This window comes from Diplotaxodon limnothrissa, linkage group LG19 (assembly GCF_057381915.1).
Source record: "Diplotaxodon limnothrissa isolate DT_005_m linkage group LG19, D_limnothrissa_male_GT1.1, whole genome shotgun sequence".
In the NCBI taxonomy this organism is placed as follows: domain Eukaryota; kingdom Metazoa; phylum Chordata; class Actinopteri; order Cichliformes; family Cichlidae; genus Diplotaxodon; species Diplotaxodon limnothrissa.
The window spans coordinates 27,327,954-27,345,899 of NC_140614.1; the positions used below are offsets into that span (position 1 = coordinate 27,327,954).

The following is a 17,946-nucleotide window of genomic DNA, read 5'->3' on the forward strand; positions in this document are numbered from 1 at the left end:
GCATCATTTGGTTTCTTGTTTTTGATTCTTCTAAAAAAGAAACTTTTATCTGATTTCATAAAACTACACCATCCTCTTTTTCCTTTTTAAAGTCACATGCAGAATCTAAATCAGGCTATCCTCTCATCTGCACAGTTAAAGTATAAAATTAAGATTTTCATCGATTTCTTGTGGAAACATTAGTTCTCTACCAGGCAGAAATCCCCTTGGAAGTACTTTGTGTGAGGTATTATTTTTAGCTGCTGGCTTATCTTTCCTTGCTTCGCTGTCACCGAAACTGACACCAATATCAGTCCTCGTGCTGCAAATACTGGCATACTGTTTATTTTTAAATCTCTACAAGGCTGCTTGTTCCAACCATAAGTAAGACTGGATGTAAACAAGTTTATAACACATTGTGACTCACAGGATTTTCCTATGTGTGTCAGATATTCAGTTAAACACCGGCTGTAGCTGAGCGGGAAACTGGAGGCAACAACAGGGAGATCTGGTACATGTGGTGCATTACATTACAATAGTGGACTTCATTAGCTTTACTTTGTAACCATTTGGCTTTTGATGTGGATAAAAGCTTCTCTGAGAAAAATGAAATCATCTAATGGATGCGCCGCAGATGAACGAATTTCTGAGAAAGCCAAAGATCCTTTGTATTGGGAGCTTATAAAATGTATGAGGGAGTGTTTATGAGTGAAAATAAGAAGGGCTTGTGAAAGGATGAGGAGGAGAGGGGCAGAAAGATGAAGATGTTATTTTTCCATGATGTCAACCTCAAAGGCTCCCCTGCTACTTGTAACATTGCTGTGGCTGACGGCTAATAAGAGATATGGCCACTGTCCACAAATACAGATAAACTGCATGAATGTGGGAAGGATCCATGCACTGCCTTGCACAGACAGGGCCTTGGCTTATAATCACAATATCGACCTTCACAATATCAGCAGACTGTCTGATGTCGAATTCAGTCTCAAATTTGCTATATTATGAATGCAGTCACAAACAATATTTATAGTTTTATTCAGTCATAGTCGGCAATGCTTGATTTTTGCACAGATATGATGCTGTATGCATTTAATTTATTGGAGTGTCCATATATTGAGATTTCTGTCTAGTTGTTTGACCCTTAAACATTATTTTATGGAAATTTGTTGAAATATTCCTCACAAACTGATAACATCATATTGAATTAAATGTACCAGGATAGGAAGCCATAAACACAACTTCTGTCTGGTTACTTGAATACACATTACAGGATAAACATAGATGATGTACTTTATAGATAGCTTCCAAAGGAGCCAGACTAATTAAGTGGTTTTGATCAATGGTTCTCCTGGTTTTCTGAAGGTCTTTCAACGTTACAGTAAACCACAATACACAAGAGTTGGACTGAACATCAGTATCAACGGTTTTATGGAGTGATAAATGCAAGTTAGAAATTTATGGAGAAGGAGATAAGGTGAACAGGTCAACTGTGATTGTGTATCAGAGCTATAATGGTTTTGTAGTTTCTAATTAGTTTTTATTATTCCACTTTGAGTTAGTTTCCAGAGTTGCGTTGCTTGTTTCAGTTCAGTTTTTATTGCTTGAAAATGTTTAGTTTTTGTTGAGTTTTTATTAATTTCGATATTCGTTTTAGCCTTTTATTGCATGGAGGCACATATGCAGGACGCACAGTTTAGTCTGAGTTAGTACAGATATTCTAATAAAAACTAAAACTTTTGAAAGAAGTTGACTCTCAATAGTCTCAATAAACAGGTCCGTCAAAGTTTCATCAGCGATTTTTTTACAAGATAAACAAGTACTAAAAGTAAAGATAGCACCTCTTTATTATTATTTTATTTTAATTTTTTTATTATTAATTTTTATTTTTTTAAGTTCACAAAATAATTGGTGAAAAGTTAACTAAAACATGCAAACATCTAAAGATGAGCTTTGAATGTCCTTCAAGAAGACTGCTTAAAGAAATTACAAGAGTTCAGGTTGTGTTGAAGAATTGTAAACCTTAAGACTTTTGCATTATAATATGTATATATATGTATATATGTATATATACATATATATAAATTAGATGGGTTCGGCATTTTTATATGTGTTTTTTAAAGTTATTATGTTATATGTGGTGTACATGTATATATATAAGTATACATATATAAGTGGGAGGGGGATAGGGGAATATGTAATAAAAGTACAAGTATTAATAGAAATGCACAATGTGTCGCTGCACCTGTATAATATATATACTATAATAATATAGTACAGAATATAATATAATACTATACTGTATCTAATCTAACATCCAAACAAAGAACAGAACTCTCCCTATTCCCGACTCACAAAGGCTGAATAAAATCACACAACAAGAAAACATAATAAAACAAACTACTTTAAGTGCCAATTACAAATTTATGCCGCTGTCTGTGAAAAACAAATCGTGTAATTGCTGAAATCTATATCTGGTTTGTTTAAACCCAAATATAGATGTGTTGATTGTGTTGATTTTCTCTGTTTCTGCAGCCCTCTACTGATGCCTACGTGAAGGTCTTGGCTGGAGATGAAGTGATCCAAGTCAATGATCAAATAGTGGTGAGTGATACCGTACATACAGCACTTAAGGGCCTAATGCTCTGCACTATAAATTTGTGTGTGTGTGTGTGTGTGTGTGTGTGTGTGTGTGGTCCTGTTAGTCTGAGACAGTTCTCCTCCTGCAAAGTCTGAGTGTCTTATACAATAACCTTCACGGTGAAATAACCATCGGTGTTGCTGCCTCAGGTGGGCTGGAGCAGAGTTAACCTTGTGAAGAAGCTGCGTGAGAATCCCAGTGGGGTGACTCTCGTCTTGAAGAAGATCCCTGGATCAGTGCAACGCAACAACTCAGCCCCGCTCATCTCTACACAGGTCCGGGCTCATTAAAATCCTCCTCCACTCACTTCTTCACTCCACAAACTGTACAAACTTTCTTCAAAATAGTCAGTGAATTAAAAAAAAAGCCCCAATGTATTTACCTTTTTATATATTATACAATACTTGTACTTTCCACATAATTTGGAAAACAGACTTCACAGGAAAATTATGCTAAGGCCTGTGAATAACACTTCAGAATCTATAACAATGTCGTCTCAAGCTACTTTCACACTCACACAGTGGCCCTGAACGTCTCTAGACATCTGCGGGAGCTGTATGTGAGAACACAAATGTCCAGCTCAGTTGGATCTAATATTTTTAATGGTCTTTACCCTGCAAGCTCTCTGGTACAAAGTCTGTGTGAGGTCTGATTGAGCCTCTGCGAGAAAAGAGAAGGTAATTGTCCTGTGAATGCACAGCCAGTGAGTGTCACCGTGTCCTGCCAGCTGTACGCTCTACCCAGGCTCTAACTTCACCTAAATGACACAAGAGTATTTCCAGCAGGGAGAATGTGTCTGACCCTGCCATTTGTTTGCTCAACCCCACAAAATGTCATGATTTAATTCTCCTCACGTAGTCTCAAAATTAAAGCTGTGAAATTGATGGCAGATACACTATAGATATATCATGGGGGAAATCTCCATTTTTGTAGCAAATCTTCTCAGAAGCTTAGAAAAGGTTATCTATAATGACTGGATGCCAGCATTTAATACGACACATTTTACGCCCTCACGGTGACTAGAACATTTTTAATGAATTACATTTTTCTCCTCTCTGTCATGCTCATACTTTTAATCATTTGTGAAGCTAAACAGAAGAAACCTCAAAGGCAGCAATATTCTGCTTTCAAGCGTCTGCTGTCTGTGTTCATTTTAGGATAATTACATCCAGGGGTGAGAGTTGAGCATCAAATCCTCTCTTAGAAACCTGATTGTTTTATATCAGGGGGATTCTTTTATGAGAATCCCCTCTTTGATTTCCGTTTAACCTCATTTGGGATCTATTTCCATAAACACTTGCGCACTCTCAGTAGTCACCATGCCAACTGTTGTTTGTCTTTGAACAACACCCTGAATTACACACTGCATCTGATACAAACGCGCACGCACGCACGCACGCACTGTGAGCATTTCACACCCCCCTCGTGACCATCACCGTGCTAATCTCAGATCTAGCTGGCGGCATAGGGTGAGAAAAACATTTAAAAGATGTGAATCAGCTGAGTGTATAAACTCCATATTGTCCTCAGAAGATGCCCTGCTTTTTTTCCAAGAACTTCGCCGGCTGTGTGTGTAGAGTTGTGTGCACGCGGTGTCTGTGTGTGTGTGTGTGTGTTTGTTTGCGTTGCCGTCTTGTCTGCTAAGCCACAGAGCACACAGATGGCAGAGCCTAGGAGAAGGTTGCAATTAGAGTCTACCGTGACATCCAGCTTCTTAACCCTCCACCGACCCCTAAATGCAGACAGTTCAACCTGCACACTCACACGCTGTTGTGTTTTCAGAAAGAAGAGGACAAGGAGGAGAAGTCAGAGGAGGAAGAAGAAAAGGACGATCAAGAGGGTCCACGGCATTCATTACTCAAGAGAGTGGCAGCATCTGTCAGGTCCTTGTCTTTCAGTTGAGGGCATTCATTTGCTTGTCCTTTAATAAGATAGAACTTAACTGCTACTTGTGTTTAATATTCTAAACCATACAGCAGCACCTGGGTTTGTCTCTAAAATAAACATCAAGAAGAAATCCAAGCTCCATTTAAAGTTAGAATAATAGATGTAGATTTCCGAGGGGATGCATGGAATCCCATCTGAAATATAAACCTTTCTACCCCCCAATTTAGAACACGTGCATTTGCCCCCTCAGTAAACATTAAAAAGGAATCGCTTAGAAGAATTGCTGTAACATTAGTCAGCAGCATAACAATGGCTCCCAGACGGGTGGCTCTTTTTCCTTCAGCATTGTTTTTGTTGCGTTTTGTTTTTTAGTCGCATTATTTTCTCACCAAAAACATTGCGATTTTGTTTTTTCCTGCTTTCATTGTGTTTTATTCAGCTTAACAACGTTTGATCTTTCTGGGTCACCACATTGTAAAACCTTAACCCAATAACACAATAAAGTCACCACTGCTCAACAAAGTTTAAAATACTTTATTAAGGAGTAGTAAGTCAAATGTAATGTCCCGCAACTGGGCCCCAAAAGGATAAAGAATCCAAACTTTTGTTTTCAGACGTGATGTACATGAAAACATGGTTTAAACATTAACATCTCGATTTTTGTCTATGGAAAGAAAAGGTTTTGTGCATACACCCGAGGCACAATCCACAAATAGTTTGGCCATATTTAGCAATCCAAAAAGTGAGAATGCTTTAAGAAAGGTATCATTACATCGCCTAAATGCCTGAGAATAAGAATGAAAGATTAAAAAAATACATAAACAAGAATGCAAACAATGCAAAATTGAATAAAATATGCAAAATTGTAGACAGACGTCTAAAACTGATTTTAAAAAAAAATTTTTTTTTGCCAATTGTCTAATATTTTCTGAATTTAAATATTCTTTTTTGCTTTTTAAAAAAAATTGTCAATCACTTTGTTTGCATACATGCATGAGAAGTTGAATACTGATCTGGTTACACAGCATTTACTCAGTAGAGCTGAACATCCCTGAAACCCTTTTGACCTTGTTTATCTGCCAGCACCTGGCAGGTTTCCCATGAGGTCACACTGCAAATGCCACAAATTCCACTGCGCACTCGCAACACACGACTGACTGGAAATGAGTTAAAAGGAAGAGATGAGGAGAAAGATTTAAAAAATGCAGGGAAAAATTAGTAGACGGGAGGAAAAGAGTGATGAAGAGGCAAACAGGGACAGCGAGAGCTGATGAAGAGCAGGCGGACTCTAGCAAATGGATGGAGTGGGCGGTGATGGTGCCTTGTGGTTGTAAATAATTCTGACACATTCTAATATACAACAGCTACATTTTAAGAAAAAAGGGAGAAACTGGCAAGTAAAGTCATATTTTATCACTTTAAATTACTCTTTTTAAGGACTTGTAGTTTTGTAATGTGCTGTTAGTGTTTTCCAGCTAGAGGTTTCACTTTATATCAGCCACATGTGGCAACTGTGAATATAAAGTAAGATAAAAATCTGTATTTTTGCAACATGTTTATGTAATTTCCTCGCTGCTCATTCTTTGCTCAATGTTTCTTTTCATTTGGACTTTTAATTTTATAATACCAGATGCTGCATCAGTGGAACCCAAGTGTTTTGACTGATATTTCTATATATTTTGTTACAGACGAGCTGTTCAGGGGCCAGAGGTGCAACAGCAGCCCATGGGACAGGAAGAATCTGAAATATCCTCAGTCAAGGAGCTTGAGGAAAATCTGAGCCTCACTTCATATCAAAGCCGACAGGGGGCGCTTTTGGCACCAGGTAAGACAAATTTGCAAGATTTTATCTTTTCTTATAACTGATTATATTTTAGTTACTTTGTGTTTTTCTTTTCAGAAGGATTTTAAACTGTTGATTACAACACACAAAGTGTATTATCGCGGCATGCCACACTGTAATAGTTTCACTATCATTTGACCTTCTGCACAGAAACCACAATGTAACTGAGGTGCAAAGATGTGGGTTTATTTAGAAACTTCATTCTGTTTCCCAGCAGGGTCAGAGAGCTTGACAGGTTCAAGGCTTTCACTAAATCGCCTGAGAGACCGCTCGCCCTCGCCTGTAAGAACCAAACAGGACAGAGCTAGCATCAGTTCCTTCCCTGATATGGTGGGACACACGGTGAGGGGAAATTGAGAACATTCACTAACAATTGTTTTTGTTACAATCCAGGCAATTAATGGTGATTTAATTAAAGTAAGCTTTTAAACACTGAGTGATCGCTGTCTGATTATCTTTTCAGGGGAACAAGGATGGTAAGAAGACCTCCACTAAAGGTACGATTTTCTTTATCACAGGACAATAAAATAAACAAAACACTGAAGTGTTTTTGTAATGACAAAATCAGCCCCGAACTGATAACTCCTCTGTAAGCTGTGGCTTATAGAAGAGTGTCTGTAAGACCAGGAGCACAGCAAATCTCCCTCACCAGGCGTGGCAGATGGACTGGTTGTGCCAGGTTTCTGCCTGTTAAAAAGGAGTTTTTCCTTTCCACTGCTAACAAAGGGCCATCTAATTACTGTGTTTTTCTCTCTATTATTATTATAGTTTCTTAAGCTCACAATATAAAGTGGCTCGAGGCAACTGTTGTTGCCATTTTGTGCCACATGAAATGGTCACAGAATGATAAGCATGTCCAAAACACAACTAAGACTAAAGAAAAACAATGAAAATAAAGCATTGCAAAGGAAAGAAGAGATAAATAGCCAAGAAATACATGCCTAAACAGAAACAAGAGGTAAAATATAATGATTCTTTAACAAAAAAATCCTGACTGAGGATGTTTTATTCCACTGAAAACCTGTAGAGTGCCTGAAACTTGTCCTGCAAAGGTTACTGGAAAACCCGATGGGAACAGTATGTACGGGTTAAGCAGTTAGTGAACTGTGTAACACAGTGTAACACAGTGTCAAATGTGAGAAGCGATGTGAGTTTGTTGGAAGCTTTATGGATGATACTAAGACAACTCAGCTGTGTGATACAGAGATTAGGAGGGTTCAGTTGCTGTGGCAATAATGTAGCAGTAAAGAATAACATGAATTGAGTGCTTGGAATTGCAAAGAAAGATCAAGTCGAATTCCCCCCAAATAAAAACTGCTTCGACTTAAATATTAAATCGTAAATTTTCTGTGCTTTTATATTTCCTGGAATGGTTTTAAAAGGATCTAATACTGGAGACATCGCAAAAGTCCAAAAAACCCCAAGAAATACCCAAAAATTTAGTTCACTTATCATGATCATTATCTCCCTTCTCTTCCTTATTTGTCTTTCAGGAAAGACGACGGCTATGAGCCGGCGTCGTGTGTCCTGCCGTGACTTGAGTCACCCCGACTGCGATGGTTGGCTCTGGAAGAAAAGAAAGGAGAGCAGTGTCTTCATTGCACAGAAGTGGCAACGGTTCTGGTTCGTGCTCAATGGGCCTCACATTTACTGGTACAAGAGTCAACAGGTGAGCAAAAAATCAAGAAAAAGGTCATCATCGCTGTTAGTTCATATAATACCTAAAGCACATGATCTATCTGAGTTAGTGCCACATGCATTATTAACTATCAAAATATTTTGCATTCATCTAATTGTCAGTATGTCTAATTTTCTTCAATTGTATTTCAGGAGGAGAAGGCAGAGGGGTTTCTCAATATATCCAGCTATGGCATAGAAAGCGCCGGAGAGCACAAGAGAAAATAGTAAGAGTGAACCCAGTGATGAGTCACATAATGTTGCCATAATGGAAAGCCATGGTTTAAAACAGCAATTATATTATGTATGCACATGTTCTGCATATTTAGGTCTTCATTTTTGTGACACCCCCGCTCCTTCTTTCTGTTTTCTCCCTACCAGCGTATTCCAAATGTGCCACCCGAAATTTCAGAACTTTATTTTCGCTGCGGACAATGTCAATGACATGAGCAAGTAAGTTCATACTGTATAATGATATAACAATGTCACAATCGGCTGGTTGTGTCGGGCACTAGCTCGAACACAATGCAGTTATTCATTCCTTTTGCTAACAGTCTATGTTAGAGGTGGTAAAGTTGTAACAGGTGGTGGTGTTCACTGCCCCCTGCTGGTTGCTTTTTTCAGGCTTCTCTAGTGAGACTGTTATGCATTGTTTAAAGATGTTATCCTCAACATACTCTCACTAGACACTTTATTAGATAGATGCTGCAAGTATCAAGCTGGACTCCCTTTTACCTTTTACATCCCAAAGGTGCTTTATTGAATTGAGATCAGGTGACTGTTGGAGGCCAGTTGTGAGTGCTGTGAACCTGGACACAGACCAGTACAGTACTTAATAATAAAGTGTTTAGGTAAATGTGTATGAATATTGGTGACATAGCTTATCCCCTTTTTTTTCATCAGATGGATCAACTGTCTGATTACAGCCATACAGAAGCACAAGAAGTTCAACAAAGGCCCAGATAATGAGGAAGGTGTGGAAACATTTCTCTTATGCTTTTAAATTTTTACTCTAAATCACTTAATTGTATGTGCACAATACAATTCATGTTTTCCCATATATTTCCTACGGCATTAGCAATAATGCATCGTGATGTGTCCTGCTTGAGCAAATAAATGGTAGATATAATGATATTTTCACCATAAAAAATAAGAGCAAATTGTAGTCTCATAATTATCTAGTAACACAGAGCATTATTGTTAATTACTGTAGCTTTGCCCATTTACAAATGGCAGTCCTGATGCTTCACATTTTAGGTAATGGCATTACATTGACAGCTGTGTTCATTTATAAACAGAGTGTTACAGTGAAACTGAATCAGAGAGCGAATCATCTCCTTCAACCCGCAGGAAAAACAAGGTTAGCTCGGTAAGAGAGTTATATATTGCACAAATAATCATTAAAGCATGCACATACACATCCAGATTACATTCATTTCATGTTTGTCTTGATTATCTTTCTCAGAAGGTACAGTCCAGCACCCTACCTCTCCCCAAGGGTAAGAACAGGGCGCCATTACCTAGACCTACAACAGAGGGCAGCAAAGGAACAGGTATTTGTTATGTCACACTGCCTCTCTCTTGTTCTCTCAGTAATAAAAAATGTCTTTAATCACAGCGTAATGAGTGTTAATATTTTAAGACTCATTAAGTTTTAATATTCTCTGAGAGAGTAAATAAGATTAATTGTGTTGTTTACTTACCTTTAATCCTGTTTTGGATAGATGGTTCACAACAACTGTGTGACTGTGTTTTTTTCCTGTGTGTTTCCTCCCTTCTGTTAGAACCTGGTCAAGTAGATGAGATGGGCATGATGCTAAACAATCTAAAGGAAGGGGGAGTTTCTCTGATCGGCCACGAGCAGCCGTTCACGCACGACCACTTCAGGAAGTCATTCATTCGGCGCAACAAAAATCCCATCATCAATGAAAAGGCACTCACGCTCCGAGCTCTGCAAAGCACTCTAAAGGTGAGGAAAGGTCTTATCCAGTCTTACCTTTCCTTGTGTCTGCATGGAAACCCATGCGATTCAGCATTAACTCCAGCAACTGATACACAAAGCTGCGATGGTCCTGGGTCAGTGACCCAGTGTTTTCTGTTTTGTATTATTGATCTTTGATTTCTTGATGTGTCTTTGTTAATGCTTAGAGTTTTGGTTCTTGTGTTTAGTGTTTTGTTATATCTATCCATGTCCTCCCCTAGTGCTCTGTTCGTGTTCCTGAGTTTGTGTTTGTAAAACAGTTTGTAAATTTCCTGTTTTACTTTGAAGGTCTGTGTCTCTCATGTCTAGGTTCAGCTGTGTCCTCCCCTTGTGTGTTTATATAGTGTGGTTTCACCCGTGTTCATTGTCGCTCTGTCTGTGTTATTTGGGGAATCTCGGTGTTTTTCCCTGCGTGTCATTCCGTGAGTTATGGTTTCGGGTTTTGTTTGTTTCTAGTTTTCCCAGTTTAGGTTTATCTTTAGTTCTGTTCTCGCTTTTGTTGTTTTCACCTTCCAAAATAAAGCTCCTTCGCATCACAGCCAGTGCCCACATTTTGGGTCCTTTCTAAAAAAACACCACACGACTGCTGCTGCAGCCGTGACAGTAGCAGGTACATTTATCACTGAGTGCATGACAAATGGCTCAGCTGGTGAATTAACCAAGCATCTTAATTATCGAAAGTTGCTCTGGCAGGAGCTATATAACAAAATTAAAAACTCAGCTTTTATTAGTAACTCGCTTTGGCCGTAGGGAACATGGAAGACATGGGTAAAACCACTCCTATTTAAAACTGCAACGCATTGTTTCCCACAGCTTGAAATTCACTCGGCGGTGATGGATGGTGTATATATGACAGATATTCCTTAAACGCCTCACATATTGTGAAATGAGAAAGTCTCATCCAAACACCTTCAAATTCAATACTGTTCTTGCTCAGTATCACAGGTGATTTATACTTCTAGTAAGTCTGTGCCGTAGGTAGATTGTAACTGCAAACCTCTCTGAAACCCTACGCCATACCCTGATGTGCACTTTCCTGGAAATGTAACTACACATCTCATGTTCATCTCCTGCTGTTGTTTCAGTTTTTAAATTAAAGAGTGGGAACCCAGGAGGGGAAAAAAGTCCCATCATTCTATTTATTTCTATTGTGGCTGGCACTTCATGTAAAACTGTCCACATAACCACAAGGTAACTGAGACATAGCAGTGTTGGCCACTTATGCGTTGGCTATGCAAATATTCACTGCAGAAATCTAAATATAGGAAAAGAACATTGCATATATGCGCATACAGAGACTCCTCAGTTAAGTAAAGTGTTTGTGCAAGTTTTATGAAATGAGGCATGAATGAAACTATATCAAGAAACTGTCTTGCTCAGAAAGGTTTTTGTGTTCAAATGGTCAGAGGGTGATATTAAAATTCATCTGCATGGTCGCTGACTGGAAATGCTTTTTCTCCACAGGCCAAAGAAGCGGAGTTGCAGCAGATCAACAAGATCCTGGGCGACTCCGATCTGACACCTTCAAAGTACCGTCAGTGGAAGGAGAACAACGAGGAGCTGTTCAAGGAAATCGAGAAACTGGTCTCGCTCAAGGCCTCCAAAGCAGGGGACCATGCACCTGAGCAGGACACGCCCACTGAGGAGGTTGCCCTAGAAACTGTTGCCAAGGAAACAGCCGCCGCAGAGGCAGAAGGCGCATATAGACTAAGCCTTAGCGATGGGGAGCAGTTAGTCGATGCAGAGCCATCTGACGTTCTTCTGGAGATGTCACAAGCGTCTCTGAGCACAGACAGCAGCCCAGTATTAGAACTCTCTCTCGGCTCGCTCCAGGATTCAATAAACAAACAGCTGAGTGAAATGGCACAAAGTGGAGACACTTCAGAGAGCTACTTCTTCATTTAAAGCCACACCAGTTCAAAGTTGCTCTGTTTAATAACAGTTAATAATGTTAGACAAATGAAAGCTTTTCTTCATGCAACAATATGAGACAGCGCAGACGGTTTTTTTCATTGGGAGCAGTTAAAAGTTGTATTAAAAATGGCCACAAAATCAAACATTTTTAAATCAAACATGTCAGTGAAATACATCAATGCATACTTGTTTGTCTTTTTGTTTAGGAAACAAATTTCGATAAATGACAAGTTTACAACAGCAAAGAGAACATGAAATTACCAAGTGTCACAGTCTCAGTTTGGTATATATTTATATAATTTTAAAATTATAATTCTTCTTCTTCTGTGGTTAAAAATACCATCAAGTATGACTTTGCTTGGAACTTGTGATATAAGTTGTACCTTTTGCAATGTGATATGTATGTACAGTTTTACTATAAATACTCTATGTATTTGTTTATTGACATTACCTTAATAAAGGTCCATGTGAATAATTTTGTACACAACTTTTACTCCAGAAACACTGCTATTGCTCGTCTGGGTAAGTCCTTTTCAAACTCCCTTCATGACCTTAATGAGAACCTTTCACCAAAAATTATATATTTAATGAACTTAAACCTCCTAAGACCTGAACTCTTTCATGGCATGCATTTTTAATTTCTCTTTGCTATTTGGGCTGATTGAGACCTGTTGAATGTAAAAACAAAGAAATATCTTTTTATCTGATTTTGCTCTTCAAGGGCCTGATATGCACCTATGAGGTCACTCGTTTTCAATTTCAGTAGAACAGTGGCAGTATAATGTCCTCGTAAGTGGATATCCAGCCCTTGTAGAGCAAAATTTAGTATTGTGGTCTAGACAACCCAAAATTTGGACACCGGGTCCTGGATCCTAGGAGAATAAAGAACAGCTGCGTGACAGCCGAGTTTCTCGATTACCTTTTGCCTGGATCTGCTGTAAATGCACTAAGACAGATGATGTCTTCCTGAATACTAAGACATCCCATGCGACCCTGCTGCTTTATACTGTAACCTTCACTTGCTCAATTAAAAAAAAGAGAGTGTAACGATCACTGAAGAGTGTTATGATGTTTTGTGATTTCCCGCAACTGAGTGGGAGATAACTGCCCAGACTTGGTAAAGTAGTGTGTCTGTGTTTCTAATAGAGATGGCACGATACCACTTTTTTATGTCCGATACCGATACTGATATCATAAATTTGGATATCTGCCGATACCGATATGAATCCGATAGTGTTTTTTTAATCAACAAAAGTGTTTTTTAAAATATCTTGCTGCATTTTGCAAGTCTGCAAGTTCATACTCAAGTTTAAAACAACAACTACACTAAAGCTATTCTGTTATACCTGTATGCAAAAAAAAAATTTCATAGTTCAGCAATACTGATCAATCTAATAAACTTAAACCTACACCATCCTCCCTATTCTGGTATTTTAAAGAGTACTTAGCATAAATATTAAGCAACCTAACTAATAGGGTTCCAACTCCCAGCAACAACAAAAATAAATAAATAAAAAATAGGGAACCACCCCTCACGCTCCACCTCATGATGCTTAATCGACGTAATCAACCTTAATTTGATGCAGTGTGAAAAAAAAATGCACAGAAATCAATTATTTTTCAAGAAATATTAAATAGATTCAACATCTTTCTTCAACAAAATTGCAGACTGCACAGATGGTACCTTCCCAAAGGAAAAAGTACTATAGCTTACTAGGGTATATATTGTTAACCATTCCTCGCCGTCAGTCCCCTGACCGTGGTCGGGAGACACGAGGGGAGATGCTTCCTCCAGGGCCGAAGTTTGTCCTCCTTCGGGGTTAACTCCCTTCACTTTTGTGGAGTAGTGAGGCAGACAGAAATCAGCCGAGGCACCGGAGAGTACTGAAGAGATGAGGCTTTAATAATAGTACTGCACACTTTGGAAACACACTGCATAGCCTGTAGCCCGTTAGAACGCTGCTCCCGGTCGCCCTCTACCCATGACACACTCTCTCACTCTCTTTTTCCTCTTTCGCTCCCAGCGTTTCCTTCACGCGCATGCTCACACACACATTACATACACTCCTTACTGCACCCAGTCACACACAAGACAGCAATTCCTGCAACAATATATTAGACTTAATAGTCACTATATACAGTAATTGACTTCTATTCCTTTTACATCAAATTAAAACTTTGGGTGTCAGATAATTATTTATTAAAAGCTCGACATTTTAAATGAGAATAAGAAAGAAAAGTATGTCTTTGTGCCCCCTTTTCCCTGTTAATGCCCTATCGGCCCCCCTGGCTAAACTTTGCTAGATCCGCCCCTGCACAGTTACCAGCCGTCAGCTACGAGTAGAAAGTAATATTAAATACATTCTAACAACAGCTGATCAAGCTTAAACGTGCTGCTGTTGTTCAGCCGCTGGTTTCCTCTTTCTGGTGCAAAGTGGGCCAAAAGCAAACTAGAGACATGGACTCGCGACAGAAAAGCCGATCAGCTGATCGTTAAGCAGTTTCACGATTGAAGTAGCAGCAAGAAGAGGCAGTCGCTCCATATATCGCTTGTTAAGCTTAACGCAGGAATGCTTTACAAACATTCAGAGATGGACTTACACACTTGCTTTACTTCTCTCGGGGATAACTTTGTCGGAGATGAAATGCCGGGTTGCTAGCGAAGCTCCAAATGCTATCCAGACCACCTACAGGTCCCGCAGCCGCTCTATCACGTGATGCCTACTGCTCCGACGTGCTAACGTTCTGAGGTGAGTTACGGCGTGTTGCAAGTTTTGTGAGGTGCTTTCCTGATATTTAATGGATCGGATTACATTTTTTATTTTTCTCCGATATCCGATCCAGTAATTTAGGTCAGTATCGGACCGATACCGATACGTAATATTGGATCGGTCCATCTCTAGTTTCTAAATGTGTGTGTCTGTCTTCAGTGCATGAATTACACCCTCCTCTGTGTCTGAGACCTCTTTTAAGCCGTCCACTGACGTTTACTACTAAGTAGATAAAATGTTTATTTATGAGCTACTTGTTCTGTGCGAGCAGGTCTCAAATACCTGCGTTCTCAACCATGATGTGAATTTCTCTCCTCTCCTGAGGTTGTTTGTTGCCAGCTGAAGCGATTGAATTGGTTATTCTCACATCGGATTGCGATCTCTCCAAGTGGCTCCAGGCAACATTCACATCTAACATCTATTCACATAATGTTGCTTGGTTTAAATGCAGTGAACTTGTCTGCCGTACAACATGTGAGATGATCACTCTGGCTCTCGGCCTCGTCTTAAGACAAATAATGTGAATTTATTTCCATATTAAACATGTAAATGTATTTAGCTTCCAAAGTTATCTTCATAAGTGAATTGCATGTGCTCCTATTTCCTGATTTCGTTTTTCTTCATTGCAGCATAACCTACCTAATCTGAAAAGTAATAAATAAATAAATGCAACAGATTGTGATAAATAGTTTTTTATTTAGTGCAACAAATATGAGCACAAAATGACAACACAAACCAGTCATTTGCAAGGAATAGAAAATACCCTTTTGTATATCCTCCTGTGACGCCTTCTTTAATATTCATAGTGCTCATCTTATTCCAGAAATATAATGTTACCCAGTGAAAGCTCCTCCTGTGCTCAAGAGCAGCAAATTCATCAACAAAACAGGATATCACATATAAATGTAAAGCTTTTTTTTCTGTTAACAACCAGCTTAATACAGATGAAACCGAGTGTGATGACCTTAAGAATTTAAGCTATTTTTTTAGGCTTCTGCTGGCATCATCTATGATTCACAGTTCTGTTCAGACAATTTTCTTCTTAACAGTACAAATGCATGGCTACAACGTAAAGGCAACACAAAGCAATACTTCAATCGTATTTCACCACATGTTGCATTTAAAGGCAACGTGATGTTGAATCTTTTTCTAACGTGACATTCATCCATTTGTTTTTATTTACACCCCCAGATCATGTTTGTTCCTGTGTTAAAGGAGAGCTACATCCATTATGTTTAAACCTGCATGACAGTTCATTACTAAGCAGCAATGTCTGGTAGTCCACAGTCATTTATGAATTTATGACTTTTCATTACATAAGCTACACACTGAAAAGATAAAAATGGGTTTAGAAAGTGCCCTTAATGCTATTTTTTTTTCTCTTTTCTGTCCACGCTTTCTTAAAGTTTAAAATGTTGGACAAGCTTCTAACAACTAACTTCATATACATCCATGTCAGGCTTGTTGGTCATTTCTGGACATGAGTGGCAGGGAGACACAGACAGCTCATGCCTAGATGGGCAGGTTGGGCATCGTGGTCGTTTGAAACTGAAAAGCAAAGCGGCGCCTCCCAACACCTGTAGACACGAACCCAGCCACCCAAAGTAAAGCGAGCCAGCTGGATGCAAGTTGAGGTGTGGGTACCGTGGGTTATGAATCCTTTGACTTGGATCCACCCCGAGTCTTTTAAGGTTGTGGGTGTAAACCCCTAACGCAGTCAGGCTCAGCAGCCCTGCTGTCACCACCAGAAGTCCTCCTGAGGCTGCTACACCTCTTAGAGGGAGATCTGCCCAGCACCGGACCCCGATGCAAGCCAGGACAATGCCAGTGCCGCACAGGAACAATGAGGTTAGCACCAAACCCTGTGCCAGACGAACCCTGGGGTCTCTCTGATACGGACCAGCCACAGGCCAGCACTGCCTCAAGTCAGAGCGCTCCACCTGCAGGCAGCTCTCCCATAGTCCATCAGAGCGCAACAAGATCAGTGCCTCCACTGAACTGGACCTGGTCCCATGACTTTTTGTTCCTGACCGGAGCAGACTTCCCGGTCCTGCCATTCCCAAATGTGCCTGTCCCTCTCTCCACTGGGGGGTGATGGCAGCAGTGAAGACTAGGACCAAACCCAAGGGGGCAAAAACGATCCCCATCACCATGGAGGCTGGAGTGTGCATCTTTTGTTCTCACAAATCCAGCTTGTCAGGAATAAAAAAAATAGTACAGTACAGTACCAGTGTTCAGTATGCTACAAATATTTTACAAAACACAAATAACAGTGGTTGTTTCTCCAGACAGAGACATCGCCTGCTGGTCAAATCTTGGCATGGTTTACTCTGCTCTAAAAGAAGAAGAAGAAGAAGAACTGTTAGATAAAATCCTGTGTTTAAAAAAAAATCAATTTGTGTCACAAACATCTCCTCCACTTTCTGACAAGAAACACAAAGAGCTTTAGAGAGCTATAAATAAGACTGTGGCAAATGCAAAGACAGTCACTACAACGATCACAACATTAAAGATTTAACACGATAAAATAAGAAAAAAGCTCGCCCAGTACCTCTTAAACGAAAGTCTCATGTGTTTAATCTGCAGGCTCTTCATTCTGACTGCCTGAGTGAAAGAGAAGGTCAATGCGATGATGAGAGACAGAGAAAAGCAGAGGCAGAGCTGAAGTGGAGTAAACACAAGTGCACGAGCAGACGGAGAAAGCAGAAGGAGGTTTGGCTTCACTGCTCCTGCGCTGGACAGGGGAAAAAAACACACACACACAAAAACCCAGAGCAGTCGATGGCTGCCTCTGTTGCTAGGATACAATAACCTGGCCAGGCTCAACGTGGCAGTATGCGTGTGCGGTTGTGTTTATCACAAGACTTCTCTCTGCACAAGATGTGATGATCTCATGTGTACAAATGGTACAAATGTTGGCATACTTGAGTTTAGTGTGTGCGTGCGTGCGTATGTGTGTGTATGATGAGTGTGCCACTATTTTTTTTTTTTAATGTTTGAGGATTGATGGCCAGCTGTGACCTTGGTAGAATTCAGTCGGGTTAGTAATTATGTGAGGCCACTGTTTGAATGCAGAGTGAGTCTCAGACAGAACAGTAAAGAATGTCCCAGGAGAAGAGGACAGAGTGAAGACGTAAGTGAATCATGCAGACAAACAAGCCGGACATCTCTGTTAAACAAACAACGTCTGCAAAGATGTTATGATGACAATGCTGTAAGACGTGGCTCACTGTGTTTTTGCAAAGGAGGACGACTA

At 39.7% G+C, this 17,946-nt stretch overlaps 2 protein-coding genes across 3 annotated transcripts in view; one reads left to right on the forward strand and one right to left on the reverse strand.

Moving 5' to 3' along the window:
• Nucleotides 1-13,026, forward strand: part of cnksr1 (connector enhancer of kinase suppressor of Ras 1) — a 28,097-nt gene extending 15,071 nt beyond the window's left edge. The window contains exons 8-21 of one of the 2 annotated variants that reach the window (XM_085342823.1): nt 2,512-2,580; nt 2,767-2,892; nt 4,400-4,500; nt 6,193-6,329; nt 6,565-6,689; nt 6,811-6,844; nt 7,841-8,016; nt 8,178-8,251; nt 8,406-8,477; nt 8,928-8,998; nt 9,323-9,393; nt 9,490-9,577; nt 9,809-9,993; nt 11,470-13,026. In XM_085342823.1, coding sequence (XP_085198949.1) covers nt 2,512-2,580; nt 2,767-2,892; nt 4,400-4,500; nt 6,193-6,329; nt 6,565-6,689; nt 6,811-6,844; nt 7,841-8,016; nt 8,178-8,251; nt 8,406-8,477; nt 8,928-8,998; nt 9,323-9,393; nt 9,490-9,577; nt 9,809-9,993; nt 11,470-11,910 — 1,770 coding nt within the window. In that variant the 3' untranslated portion in view covers nt 11,911-13,026. Of the gene's footprint in view, nt 1-2,511; nt 2,581-2,766; nt 2,893-4,399; nt 4,501-6,192; nt 6,330-6,561; nt 6,690-6,810; nt 6,845-7,840; nt 8,017-8,177; nt 8,252-8,405; nt 8,478-8,927; nt 8,999-9,322; nt 9,394-9,489; nt 9,578-9,808; nt 9,994-11,469 lie in introns of both variants that reach the window. The other variant, XM_085342824.1, reaches the window with a different exon arrangement.
• A 3,091-nt stretch (nt 13,027-16,117) lies between these two features.
• cldn23l (claudin 23-like) lies at nt 16,118-16,861 on the reverse strand. Its single transcript, XM_085343545.1, has one exon. It carries the CDS (start codon nt 16,859-16,861, stop codon nt 16,118-16,120), a length of 744 nt encoding a protein of 247 aa, XP_085199671.1.
• Nucleotides 16,862-17,946: the final 1,085 nt, after the last annotated feature.